Source organism: Petromyzon marinus, chromosome 6, assembly GCF_048934315.1.
Source record: "Petromyzon marinus isolate PM22_M1 ecotype Great Lakes invasive population chromosome 6, UKy_Petmar_22M1.pri1.0, whole genome shotgun sequence".
NCBI lineage: Eukaryota > Metazoa > Chordata > Hyperoartia > Petromyzontiformes > Petromyzontidae > Petromyzon > Petromyzon marinus.
In genome coordinates this window covers 18800090-18813797 of record NC_133672.1, presented here as the reverse complement: position 1 = coordinate 18813797, position 13708 = coordinate 18800090, and the positions used below count along the sequence as shown (strand labels likewise).

The 13708-nt window shown below is 45.8% G+C and overlaps 1 protein-coding gene across 4 annotated transcripts in view; it reads left to right on the top strand.

Annotated features, from left to right (window-relative positions):
- LOC116939329 (uncharacterized) overlaps window positions 1-13647 on the top strand; it is a 32746-nt gene extending 19099 nt beyond the window's left edge. For all 4 annotated transcript variants that reach the window (XM_076065166.1, XM_032947551.2, XM_032947552.2 and 1 more), the window contains 4 exons: window positions 3859-3989; window positions 5571-5825; window positions 6642-6980; window positions 7119-13647. In XM_076065166.1, coding sequence (XP_075921281.1) covers window positions 3859-3989; window positions 5571-5825; window positions 6642-6980; window positions 7119-7975 — 1582 coding nt within the window. In that variant the 3' untranslated portion in view covers window positions 7976-13647. The remainder of the gene's footprint in view (window positions 1-3858; window positions 3990-5570; window positions 5826-6641; window positions 6981-7118) is intronic.
- Window positions 13648-13708: the final 61 nt, after the last annotated feature.

Here is a 13708-nt window from a genome sequence, read left to right as displayed (position 1 = left end):
ACTGATCATTTCTTTGTCAGTGGGCAAACGTACAAAATCGGCAGGGGATCAAATACTTTTTTCCCTAACTGTAAGGGGTTTGAAATGGGCGTAGCCCAAATGTCAGCAGCCAATGATAATGTAAGTGGTGGGCAGCCAACCCGACGGTGGTTGGTTTTCCACTAATCAAAGGGCTGCCAGGTGAAAATTGGCATGTTAAAGAGAGATTAGCATGTGAATGGGAGGTCTCACCCACCTACAAACTGGCCCGATTTCTGTCTGAGACCTTACAACCATTCACTGGTAAGACCACCTCAGCTGTACTCAACTCAGCTCACTTGTTATCGTTGATTAAGGACATCTCACTATCTCCAGGTGATTTGCTCGTTAGTTTGGATGTGGTCTCTTTGTTTCCCAAAGCTCCTGTGCCTGACACCATTACAATCATTGAAGATTTGGTCCAACAAGGACTGAATGCTGATGTACTGGCCCTGGTGAGACACTGCCTCACCAACACTCACTTCATCTTGAATGGAATATTCTACAAACAAGTTGATGGGACTGCCATGGGTTCTCCCTTATCTCCAATGTTTTCATGGAAAAATTTGAGACAGATGCCATCCAGGCATCCACTCTACGTCCGTCCTTGTGGAAGAGGTACGTAGATGACACGTCCGTCATCTGGCCACATGGCTGACCAGCTCTGAACCAATTCCTCAACCACATCAATTCCATACACCCAGCCATCAAAAACACCATGGAGGTGGAAAAGAATGGCAAGTTACCATTCTTGGATGTTTTAATCGAAAAGAGACCAGATGGCTCAATGGGACACTGTCTACAGGAAAGCCACCTATACAGATGCCTACCTAAAACCTGACTCCCACCACCATCCATCCCAGAAGAATTCCTTCATCAAAACTCTACACCATAGAGCTCGATGTGTTTCCGACAATCATCACCTAGCCAGTGAACTGGAACACGTACACCAAGCCCTCAAGAAGAATGGATATTCAGACTACACAATCCGTAAAGCTATCACCCCAACCGTTGGGAAATAACTATTTTAGGACCCAATCAAAACCATCACCTTGCCATACATAGCAGGGGTCACTAAAAATATTTCCAAAATCATGAGCAAACAAGATCCAGGTTCGATTGAACATAGTACATAAAATGTGTTATCTGATCCCATCTGTGAAGGATGTGATCCCTGACATGAATACCCCGGCGTCTACAAACTAAGCTGTGTCTGCGGCAGTAGTTACATTGGGGAAACTAAGCGACATGTCTCGGACTGTATTCGTGAACATAAGGCAGATCTGAAACACGGTAGGACCAATACCTCGGCCGTGGCTGATCATTGTTTTAATGTGGTGGGCTCACATGAAATAGATTTCTCTAAGACAATGGTACTTTGCAAGCCCACTGGCTATCAACAAAGATTCGTTCATGAAGGCATACATAGAGTATGACGTTTCAATTGCAACACAAGCAACCGTTATCAGGTAGAACTACATTTGAGAGAGAGACAAAACACAGACACGGAGACACAGGCAGACACACAAGCAGAGAGAGACAACACAGACACAGAGAGACACACAGAGACCCAATGCCTCTGTGTCGAGGCCTTAAATAGAGAGGGGGGGGATTGGGCAGAGAGAGAGGTGGGTCTGCTGGGGCAGCTGCTGGAGCAGATAAATTAGCATATCAATGAATCCACCCTGAAGCGACTAAGGGAAAGAAGATCGAATGGCCCGATCAGAGCCTTGTAGACGACTGTGTTGCATTGTTATTCTTGGTTCTTTCGGTGAAGTCACGTAGAAGGGAAACAATAAAATAATAAAAATATAAAACAAGAAAATTTTGAAATTTTCTTGCTGTGGTTTTCACACCTGATGATGATTGCTTGTGTTGCAGTCGAAACGTCGTGATAACTTTATTGTTTTATATTTTTATTATTTTATTGTTTCCCTTATACGTGGTGACTTTACCGAAAGGACCAAGAATATGAATCCCTGCAGTCACGAAAGCTTTAAATTTAAAAAATGTGTTGCATTGCATTACATTTCCCCCCAAAAATTCTAAGTTTGTTTTCTCAAACAGCCTTTTTCTCTCTCGAAAATGTAACAGGCTCTCATAGGTCCATTCGCTCTTTCTCTACCCCGGCCGCTTCGGGGTGGATTTCCACACATCTCTCTGTGTGTCTCTGTCAAATTTCACACTTAACTTCTAATTTTAGCAATCTTTGGAAATCGTAATCAGCCAAGCTATGCGTTAACTGTGTGTTAGCCGACTCTCTGTGTTGCATTACATTTCCAAAAGATTTGCTAAATTTAGTTTTCTCAAATTATTTCTCTCTTTATTAAGTGTGTTTTCTCTCTCTCTGTGTGTCTCCGATACCAAAGTACTATACAAACCTCCCGGTTATTACCAAAGGTTTGTCCATGAAACCATCCAGATATACAAACATAGACACAACTTCAACCGAGAGGATGGTTTTAAATTAAGCAACCATTGGAAAGATGTCATAAACCAAGTAAAACTTTAGCTTCCTTATAAGTGCACAGACTTTTTTCCATTGCCCTCGTGCAGTGAACCACCGCATCCCCCGCACCCTCAGCATAACAAAAGGCGGCTTAACTCAGCCTACCACCTCAACTTCGTTCCCTGCCTGGCTCCCCCCCCCCCCTTAACCTGTATGTAATTTCGGGTGCCTCCAAAACGTCGTGATTTTATTTAGTTGTTTTATTATTATTTTATTATTTTTTTCCCTACGTGACTTTACCGAAAAAAACAAAGAATACGAATCCTTGCAGTCACGAAAGCTTCAAATCTAGAATGTCTCTGTGTTGTCTCTATAGTATCTCCTGCAGTTTGTTTTCTCTCTCTGTGTGTGTTGTCTCTCTCTGCATTTGTGTGTCTGTCTTTGTGTCTCCGTGTCGGTGTCTTGTCTCTCTCTCAAAATGTCACACTTAACTTCTAATTTAGCAATCTTTGGAAGAACATAATCAACCAGGCTATGCGTTGTGTGTTGACCGACTCTCTGTGTTGTATTGCATTACATTTCCAAATTTGACTACGTTTTTACTAAGTGTTTTTTCTCCCTCTTTGTGTCCTCATCCTGTAGTATTTCCTGTAGTCACGAAAGCTCCAAATCCCTCATTAACATGCAAATTTCTCTACCCCCCTCTCTCTCTGCCCCCTCTCTATTTAAGGCCTTGACACAGAGGCGTTGTTTCTCTGTGTGCCTATGTGTGTGTGTCTCTCTGTGTGTCTCCTTGTTATCTCTCTCTGCTTATGTGTCTGTCTATGTGTCTCCGTGTCTGTGTTTTGTATTGCGTTACATTTCTAAGTTTACAAGGTTTGTTTTCTCTTTCATTTGTACCTGATGATGGTTGCTTGTGTTGCAATCGAAACGTCGTGCGCTATTATTTAATTATATTTTCTTTCTACGTGACTTTACTGAAAGAACCAAAGAGTAATTCCTGCAGTCACAAAAGCTCCAAATCAAGTAACAATGAAAGTTGCATCATGACAACACCCATAACCGGAGCTTAATTTCACCAACTGACAGTGATCAGCATAGCAAAGTATGGTTTAACAACTCCGATGACTGACATCGTGCGGGTAGGCCTTCATCCAGCAGTAGATTGACAAAAGGCTGTAAGCAAAACAATCGAATGTTCGAGAATGCTCGCATAGGGAGAAATCAAAGATAACAGAGAATTTCGATTTAGGGGAGTCAAAATGTATCAGTTTTAAAGTAGTGGCATCGTGGCCCCTGGTCAAGATTAATGTATGTACGTATGTTGAACTTCTTTCACACCATACGTATCGAACCATGCTAATCGGAGGTGCGTGTGTCTGCGTGCGTAGGTTATACACAAGCCCGAGCCGCAAGCCAACACGAGATGGGGATGCCCTGGAGTGGAGCCGCCGCGTGCTCGACAACCCGAGCCCCAAGATGCGCGAGGCTACGCTCGCATTGGCGCGCCGCCTGGAGAAGGGTACCCAGCAGCACTGCTACACCACGGCTACACCACGGCTACACCACGGCTACACCACGGCTGTCCACCATGGCTACACCACGGCTACACCACGGCTGTCCACCACGGCTACACCACGGCTACACCACAGCTACACCACGGCTACACCACGGCTACACCACGGCTACACCACGGCTGTCCACCACGGCTACACCACAGCTGTCCACCATGGCTACAGCACGACGGGGACATGGCTTGCGCTCCACCATGCAGCACACGACCCGCCGCGCGTACACCACGACCCGCCGCGCGTACACCAGCAAAGTGACGCGTCCGTTGCACGCGCCACAGCGCAGCATGCACACCGCGACACGTCAACACAAGTCGGTACTTGGTGGAGGCGATATGGGACAGAAAACACCGGCGCAAAGCATTTGGATGCAGATTGTTGAAGCGTGAGACTGGTTTATCTGTAGAAACTCAGTTAAGAGGCAAGTAATTAAATGACACTGAATTGTTCCCAAGTTCCTGAAGCGTAGCGAATTTATGAACATTCTACCAATCGAGTGTAAATTCACGGAGCATGACGTAGGAATTTTGAGGCGCGGCTTAAATTGTGAGGATTTAAATACAGTATAAATAAGCCGTTAACAGCTGATGTTATATTTCGGTAAATGCTGTAAAACCAAGCTTAGATCAAAGTGTGTCCCTCCGTATTGATAGGAGATGGTCGTCAGCCTTGGCATAAAGCTCACGATATGAACAGATTCTGATGTAATTTAAAATAAGGCTGAATGAAAACTGGATCTAGACTATTTTAAGTGACTTGTACAGACTTATAAATCGCATAAACATTGGAGCTGGGCCATTCTCACAATTCTTTGCCTGGAGTCATGAATCAATTCTTAGAATGCCAATGGATTGAGGGAATTGTAGGGGGGGCCTGGACTGCATGCAGCCTGGCATGGCACGCAAGTAAGAAGAGAGCCTGGCGTTCCAAGTGGAATCGCCATTGAAAGGAATGGCTGTCTAATAATATGTTGCATTGAGGATTCTGGTTAATACTAGCAAACCAGAATCAACCCTGATTTCAGCTGGCCAGATTTGTCATAGCATCCGTGGTATGTGGCATCAGAATGTGTTCTAAGCTTCCCAATGTTGCTGTAAATGCCTTCTCTTTGCGCTGTGTCAACATGAGCATTGGGAGACCAGGAATGTGATGCTGCTCACATTACTCCCTACAATTATAAGACTAAACAGAGGAATTTTTATCATTGTTGTGCAGCAGTTAAAGCTACCAAATGTCCAACTTTGACCGGGAGAGTCACGATTTCAGAAGGGTTGCGTAAATTGCGACTTTTTTTCCTGGTAACAATGTTCTGGCCTCGTGCTCGGGGTTGGCAGAGGAGTAGGCAAGGAGCAGTAACCAGGACCAAGGTCAGAAATAGTAAATTGTTACTGTGTGGGCAGGAATTGCGCCTGAGCGGGTCATTAAAAAGTGGGTTGCACTGATGGGACTGCCAGCTCGCCAAATGTCCTGGTTAAGTTCCCAGAAGTTTGGTGGTAACTTTACGTGTACTGCCCTCCTGTGTGTGAGTGCAGCCACCCGCAGGCGTAGTTGGCATGGCGATGACTTCAATATCCCCAAACTCCCACCGGACATAGGGAACAACATGCTGGGTCGCCGTGGTTACGGGTCCACATTCACCCTCGCTTCTCCGGAACTAGTCGCTGTTGCAGACACCTTCTCCAACACAATCGTCTCTGGGGAGATGGTTGCTCCAGGAACCAGCAAGCGGATGGGCCGGCTGGGCAGCCTTACAGATGTGGAGAGTGTGGCCAGACAACAGGAAGAAGGTGTGACTCATCAAGAACACACACAAATCTCCTGTTTCTATGGACCTTTTATGTATGTTCAACTTATTTTTCACCGTACATAGCCAACCTTGCTTATCGCAGGTGTATTTAAATACTAATTCGGAAACAGGCCTGGGCCCAGCGCCAACAATCCCACAATTGCTCGCCACACCTGATACATAAATGAAGCTGCTTAGCTCTCCGATTATTTGTACCACACGTGGTTCGGCATGATGTCTGACGTTTGAGTTTTTGTGATTTTTTCAGGAACTGTATTTGGGAACTGAAATCCGTTTGGTACAATCCGACAACACATCGGAGAGCTATACAGCAGACCTGTGAAAAACCTACGCCGTAACAAAGCTGCTTGGCCTCAGCCTCTCCCACTTACTAATAATTATATTTACGTAGTACCTTCCATCGAGGATCTCAATGCGCTGTACAAGACACAGCAGTAAACATTCAGCTTCATACTTTTGACTCACAGGAAACCTCCAGCCCTGGTCCAACACATGTAACGTTTGTGTAAAGTGAAAGTCTAACTTACATGAATATATCAATTGTGGGGTAAGTAGTGCAGTCGTTAGTGTACTACACTATGCGTTCAGTTCCACAGTGGTAATACCTGGTCCCGCACTGCCCTTCAACAACCTCTACTTCCCAGCATGGTGAAGTCTGATCAAACAAAACACCATGACTAACACAGCATGGGAAGGCCTCCATCCAGCAGCGGATCAACAAAGAAGTGTAATTTTTTAAATTTTATTTACATCTGTCCTGCTGTATCTTCCTCGGTTCACAAACCCCGCTTCCCAGCTCTGCGCCTGGAGTGCTCCACCTCCTCGGTTTTTGCAACGCGTGGTTCCTCCCCGTCGAGGCACGGCCTCGTGTCTCCGTCCAGCCAGGAGTTTCCCTCAGGGGCCCCGGTGTCACCCCATCGCTCGTCCTCCACTCCTCGCGAGCCGACTTCCCGCGGCGATCCCGGCCGGGAGCCGGCTCGTGCCCCGGGGCTCGATGTGAGCTCCGACTGGTCCCGTTCCACTCGGGCTCAACGAGAGCATGTCCCCTGTGGCACGACTCATCGTGACCTGGCACGTGACCCGGCCCCAAGGGAGCGAGCACCGCAAGATCTCATCCGACGTGACCGCAGCATGAGTGAGTCCTTGTGTCTTAAACAGAATCCATTATTGATGAGAAAATGTCACTCGAGATGCATTTTCTCAAAAGACAGGCATCAATACCAGTTGTGTGTGTCGCTGACAGAAAATACCAATGTATGCTTTATTTCAACAGGCCCCTCCCTCCGACATCTGCGGCCACCCTCTCTCCAGACAGCAGCAAGGACCCCGTCACCTGGACGGCCCATAAAGGCCACACCTCTCTTGTCACCCCCGGCCAATGGGAGGTCGAGCGAGAGGGAAGGACGGAGCTCGGTCCCAAAGTCGCGCCCCTCTCTGATGCTTGGAGCGACCTCTGGTTACCCTGGCAACCTTGGAGCCCCGCTGTGCCCTCCTGGAGCTGCTATGCTGAGTGCAGTGGACGCCTCGCATCTCAAAGTGAGGCGCTCCAATAGCCCAGGTGCTGGGAATATCCCAAGCGATGCATCCCGTTCCCTCCGCGACAGGCAAGCCAGGAGCCCCGCACGCAACTACGCCACCGTCGTACCACGAGGGCGATCAGTGGGCCGGGTCAACAATGTAATCGCCGTTGCGCCTGCGGCGACAGGAATGGGAGGCCCTGGGGCCAGGCGTTCTGCGAGTCCTGCAAATAACTTAACGAATGGCGGCAGCCTCGGTCAGACGAGACTGTTGTCCGTCTCGTCACAGCACAACCCAGTTCGCGACGGCCAGATGCTGAACCGTACGTACATGAGAAGCGACGACCGGCAGGGCGGCCGCGGCGCGTCGCCACACGGCACCCACCAAGCCGCGCCGGTGAACACACCGCCGCGCCACGCCAGGTCTTCGCACACCACGCCGACACGCGCACCGCAAGCGTGCGCCACGCAAAGCCGCCCCACGCAACCTGGCGCCGTGCAAACACCAAACCGTGGCGCGACCGGCACCCGCCGCTCCTCCAGCCTGCCGCGTTACGTGGGGACGGAGCTGCGTGTGCACAAACAAAGCTCGCAGAGTCCTACTGCCGTTTAGCCTCTCTCCGATCCACACTTCGAACGACATGACCATTTCCTCTTCCATCGCCTCACGTGATGCCTCACCACTCATTTATGCCCTCTGATGTTGCAACTGTTTAGCACTTAGCCTTGATCAGCCCATGCTCATAATTTAATCTTACCTTTTCTCCTAGCCCCTCTTTAGTATCCATTCTAGGACGCAGTCAACTTTGGGGCCACCAAGTAGGCACCACTACTTAATATGGTCGGGCACCTATAGACAGACCCTGAGGTTAGGTGTCAACTACCACTGCTACAAGATTTGGCACGATGAAAGAAGTCATTGTGAGGTGTGGTAGAACCAGCGGCATTGACTGAAGACTTCTTCCACCTGAACCTGCCCGCCTCGCCTGCCTCCCCAAGGAGCTGCTTTAAACCGGGGGATCACATGTGAAGGCACTGATGCTCACGAGGAGCCCGAGGGGCATACAGGCCCCACTGTCCCCGAACAGGATTACCACTGGTCTTTCCAGACCCCCAAGCCATACCTAAATCAATCACTTGGCTTCGTATTTTTCCGTGTCCTTCACGTTTTTTCCTTAGGCGTGCATTTAGTTGTTTTATTGCTGTGTATAACCTTGTTAATATACAGAAGGGCTGGGCTTACACATAGATATAACTTGTGACACCAAAGTCCTTCGTGGACGTTTACAACTGCGACCGTGATGCCAAAAGCTGAGACGATGCAGTCTTCATTTGCAATAGCCTTTTACATTGTACATTTTAAATCCTCTTCCCAGAGGCCAAGTGCGTGCGATCAGCGTGATGCTGGTAGTCGAAATTGAGACCGCAGGAAAGAAGTGCTATCCCCTCTCCGAGTACTGCTTTAAGGTGTTTTACCCGTGGTCGGTGGCATTATGACCCCGTGCTAGCGAGTGCTGGGGTAGTTGTTGCATGACAGGCAGTACAAGTGCAAGAACGTAAGCAGGTGCTGACTATTTTGAAGTAACACTGCACTACAAGTGTGCCTTGCTGTGCTAAATATCTTTAATGTGGAGAAATATATGCAGACTGCCATGCATACCATTTTACCCATCGGCAATGTCTGACCAGGTTTTGAACGAAAAACTTAGCCATGAAATTCACCGGTAGATGCGCAGATATCAAACCACGAAGCTCACCTGGTGCTCTGCTAGTTTCGTCCAGGCACTGTGTGACTGGTGTCTCAGGCCTGGTAGTCAGAATCATTGCCTGGGAGAACCCCCACACCACAATGATGTCCCCGCGCAGGAAACTTCAATGTAATTCTGGCAGGGTGTGGGACATCCCCATGCTGTTACAGTATGAGTGGCGGAAGGCCCCAGAAGAGCTGTAAAGCCACCACGATGTAACGGCAGCAGGCTCTCACACCCACTGTCATGCTTACAGTTTGATGCCTGCAAACGTTCCGGGCAGATGAACATCACGGTGGTAAATATCATCGCCGAACAAAACCAGGGGGCAGATGATTAAACAGGCTCAATGCACGGACTGTGGACCATGCTGGCTGTATAAGGTGTTTACTAACAGCATTTACTCTCACGATATAACAAATAATAAAAATGGCACTTTGCCATTTTGACTATTTGTTTTATATGTAGGTGCCTGTCAGCAGAGGTCATTCGCATCCCTTCCCAATGCTTGAATGCAGTGTAAGAGTAAGTACATGGACATTTTAAAGGCGATATCCCCATGCGTCTATAAGGCTCCGTGGCTTATCTTTGTGTGTTTTGGTGTGCGAGTTTAATGTTTGGCTTTCCGAAAAGTAATCGTATCCAAAATAACCTCCCTTGAATTATCCGCAGCTCATTGCTACTACACATGCTGCTGCTTTCTATGGGCCAAAGTGTTCTTCTTGTTACATAAAACAATGTTGAACTATTTTTAAATGTTTAAAGCATTCCAACAACCGGAGAAAAGCACTTCTTTGCTTTGCTTGAAATGTTTTGATTGCATACTTTTATTCACTACAAAACTTATAATGTATAAACATAGGTATGCATTGTGTATCCATATATTTTGTGTAGTGGGCTATTTTATAAATACGAGTGAATGTATTCATATACAGTGCTATAAGCAGTAAATAATTAAAGTAGATTAAGTAACATCATAGTTCTGTCATATCATATACTTGATACACTGTAGTACTCTACTTTTAAAAATGTAAATTCTATTGTAAAATTAACAATTCCAAAATATATTGTTTACTACCTTTTTGCCCATGCAAACTGTTTTCTAATAATTTACGTCAACGTCCAAAGCGTATTCTCAGAGTAGGCCACCTCTGGGAGTTGGTTACTTTGCAAGTAAAACATTTCCGACTTTGTTCTTTTAGAAAAGTTTTTAAATGTTTTTAGTGTCATTCTAATTGTGCTATTAGCATCACGCTATGCGAAGAGACGTCCATTTGGAACTCTTGCAGGAAGAACAGTGCCTTGGCCCCACGGGTGAGCACAAGCAGTGATATGACATTAGTGCTTCTGAGATACCTTAAAGTGACCTCTTATCCACACCAGGGGTGCTACACTGTCCAACCTTCTAAAGAGATGTTCATTTGCATGGCAGTCAACTGCATTTTTATATTTTTAGAGCAGAAATTTAGCCACATGAAGTGAACAATGTAATTAAACGTCAGATGGTTTTCGTGTGTGGTCGTGACCGGGCATCGCCTCACAAAAAATTCCAAGAACTTCCATTTCTTAATTCCACAATTGCAGGTGGCTGCCCCGATTCAGACCCTGGATTTCAACGGTGTGGGCCTCAGTGCTCTGATCTCCGTGCCACCTGCCCATCTCTCGCATTTGTCAGTGCATTTACATGGAGCTCTTAGTATTTATTAAATGCTGAAAGGTTTAGAATTTGCTGAGGAAAAAGTTATTGTGGATATCGGGGCATGCGGTGATTACGGAGGAAACCATTTTCAATAGCGAATACACTTTATAACCGTGCCTTTGTAGGGATGTGCCTCATGTCAGTAAGGTGCAACCCAGCATACTCTTTTAAGTTGCTGCTTTGTACTTGTAAGCACATCAGTTACACCTCATTTACTGTGGGATGCCAACAGCATAATTCACAGTTGCTGTCTGATTTTAATTAAACAGTGCAGTGAACATGGAGCTTTGCCTTGCATGTGGCTGGCTTATATAAACTCCATATTCACACATTGACTAAAAATAAGGACCGTTTTAAAAGCGTCAACAAATTTGCATTTAAAATATTACATTGCCTTTAGGGTTACAGCTTGTGGGATAGTGTTACTAGTGGACATATGCCTTGCATTTGCAGATGAAAGTCCATGTATTATCCCCCTATTCCTCTGTACTGGTTTCATAGCACTGCATTTACAGTCTGTATTATAGGAATTCCATTTGTTCATCCAGGCAACCCACCGAGTCTTCAGGCTTTCAGGAGGATCCTGTATTTGGGATGTTTAGCAAGTTCCATTAATGATTGGGTGGCATGTGGGAGGAAACTGGATTACCTGGAGAAACCCCACACAAAGGAGAAAACACTCAACAGCTCTGGACACAAAGAACCCATCCACTTGCTGTACTGCTATCTCTGGCCACTGGACAAATGTTGAAATAGCTTTATAGCTATACTCTTTGGTTCTATTCGGTAAAGTCACGTAGGTAAAAAATAAATCTGTCCTCGAGACCGCCTGATCCCTTCACCTGATGAAGGCCGCTTGTGTTGTGGCCAAAACTTCGTGATTTTTGTATTATTTTTTTACCTACGTGACTTTACCGAATAGAACCAAAGAGTATGGATCCTTGCAGTCACGAAAGCTTTAAATCTAGCTTTATAGCTCATCGGATTCCTCTAGTATCAATCAATATTCTTATTCACTTTATAGCCCAGCAAGTGTGGGCAGTTCATAAAATGTATGGGAGCCACCAACCCTCTCCTCCAAACCACCGGACTTAAGGAATGTACGACAGCCTGCCCGGTGCATTAAGTAGGGGGCAAGATTTCTGCAATTGAACCTTATGGCGGTACCCCGGCTCTCGCATAATGTCCCCGTGATGCAGTCATTTTTAGTCTGTTCATGGTCGGCGACGTGGCAATCGACTCATCTCGACGAGCTGTACTGACGATGCACCACCACGGTGCGTGCGAGCGTTCAGGGTTTCAGCGCAATCGTCCTCGCTGCGTTTCGACATCGCGGAGTGTGGCACTGATTTCACATTGATTGGTACCTCAGTCGCGGAGTTAAGTACACCCCTGGAAAAAAGTGTCCCAGAAATAAAATATTTAATTGCCTCGGCCATTTTGTATTATTTGGTACCCTGGGGAACCGCCATAAGGATACATTACTGCATACCATTGGTTTACTGGAACTGCATTGTCACAACTAAGTTAATAATACATATAACATTAACTATACGTGTGTATCAAATGTCACCAGCAGTTGTTTGGTCATAGATGCATAATGGGTTATACATCACCTATTAACGTATGCGAGCTAATTCTAATAAAGCTGATATAAACTGATCACTACTCATGGATCATGAAGGAGCAGCTGCCCCTCGCCACCACGATTCTCTATTTATCTCAAAGGGTTTTTTTTTCCTGTAACACCCAGTGTGCAGCACTTAATGACATAAAAAAATAAAGCAATGGTGCGTTTTACGGGTGTGATGTCTAAAATTGGTTCTGGCTAGTAGCAATACAAGACACCAATTCAATGTTGTCCTGCTAATAAATGCTTTCTGATAGTGCTATGGTTAGCAGTTGGTAATTATGCACATGAAATGCAGTGAAGCCAATCGTTGACATGATCTGGCAATTGAAGCTTCATGAGCATCTTCTTTGGTTCTTTCGGTAAAGTCACGTAGAATGAGAATAAAATAATAAATTGATAAAATAAAATAACACAATAATATTCTCACGACGTTTCGGCCACAACACAAGCGGCCTTCATCAGGTGAAGGGAACGAGACTGTCTGGAGGACAGCGCTGGAGTGAGAAAGCCACGCTGAGATCACGACCTTTAAGCTGTGTGAGAAGAAACAAAGCGCCTTGACAAAGGAATTAGCATATAATTTAGCATTGAAACAGCTAAGTTAAAGTATACACATCCGCAGAGGCCCTCCTTGACAAAGGAATTAGCATAGAATTTAGCATTGAAATAGCTGAGTGATTAGCTTGTAACTGGTCACATAAATAGCTATGTTAAAGTCAGAGCATATACATTCACCGAGGCACCGAGTACAAATCAAACAGGAGAATTTAGCATTGAAATAACTAGGCGAATTTAGCATTGAAATAACTGAGTGATTAGCTTGTGACTCACTCCAGCGCTGTCCTCCAGACAGTCTCGTCCCCTTCACCTGATGAAGGCCGCTTGTGTTGTGGCCGAAACGTCGTGAGAATATTGTGTTATTTTATCAATATATTATTTTATTCTCATTCTACATGACTTTACCGAAAGAACCAAAGAAGATGAATCCTTGCAGTCACGAAAGCTTTAAATCGAAACTTCATGAGCACGTTTAGCAATTCGTACATATTGACATTTTACAGACCGTGTTTACAGACTGGTGAGGATACACTTAATGCACTAATGTTTTATGGTTTTCAGGTACACTTTTAAACATGTTTAAGTGCCTGTTGCATGTATTGAACATGTATTGAGTGCCTATGAATAAACTACTCATTAAGAAATCAGTTTCTGCATGAATCTCACTTGTCAAGTCATGGGAACTGCTCATATGAACGCATCAAGATT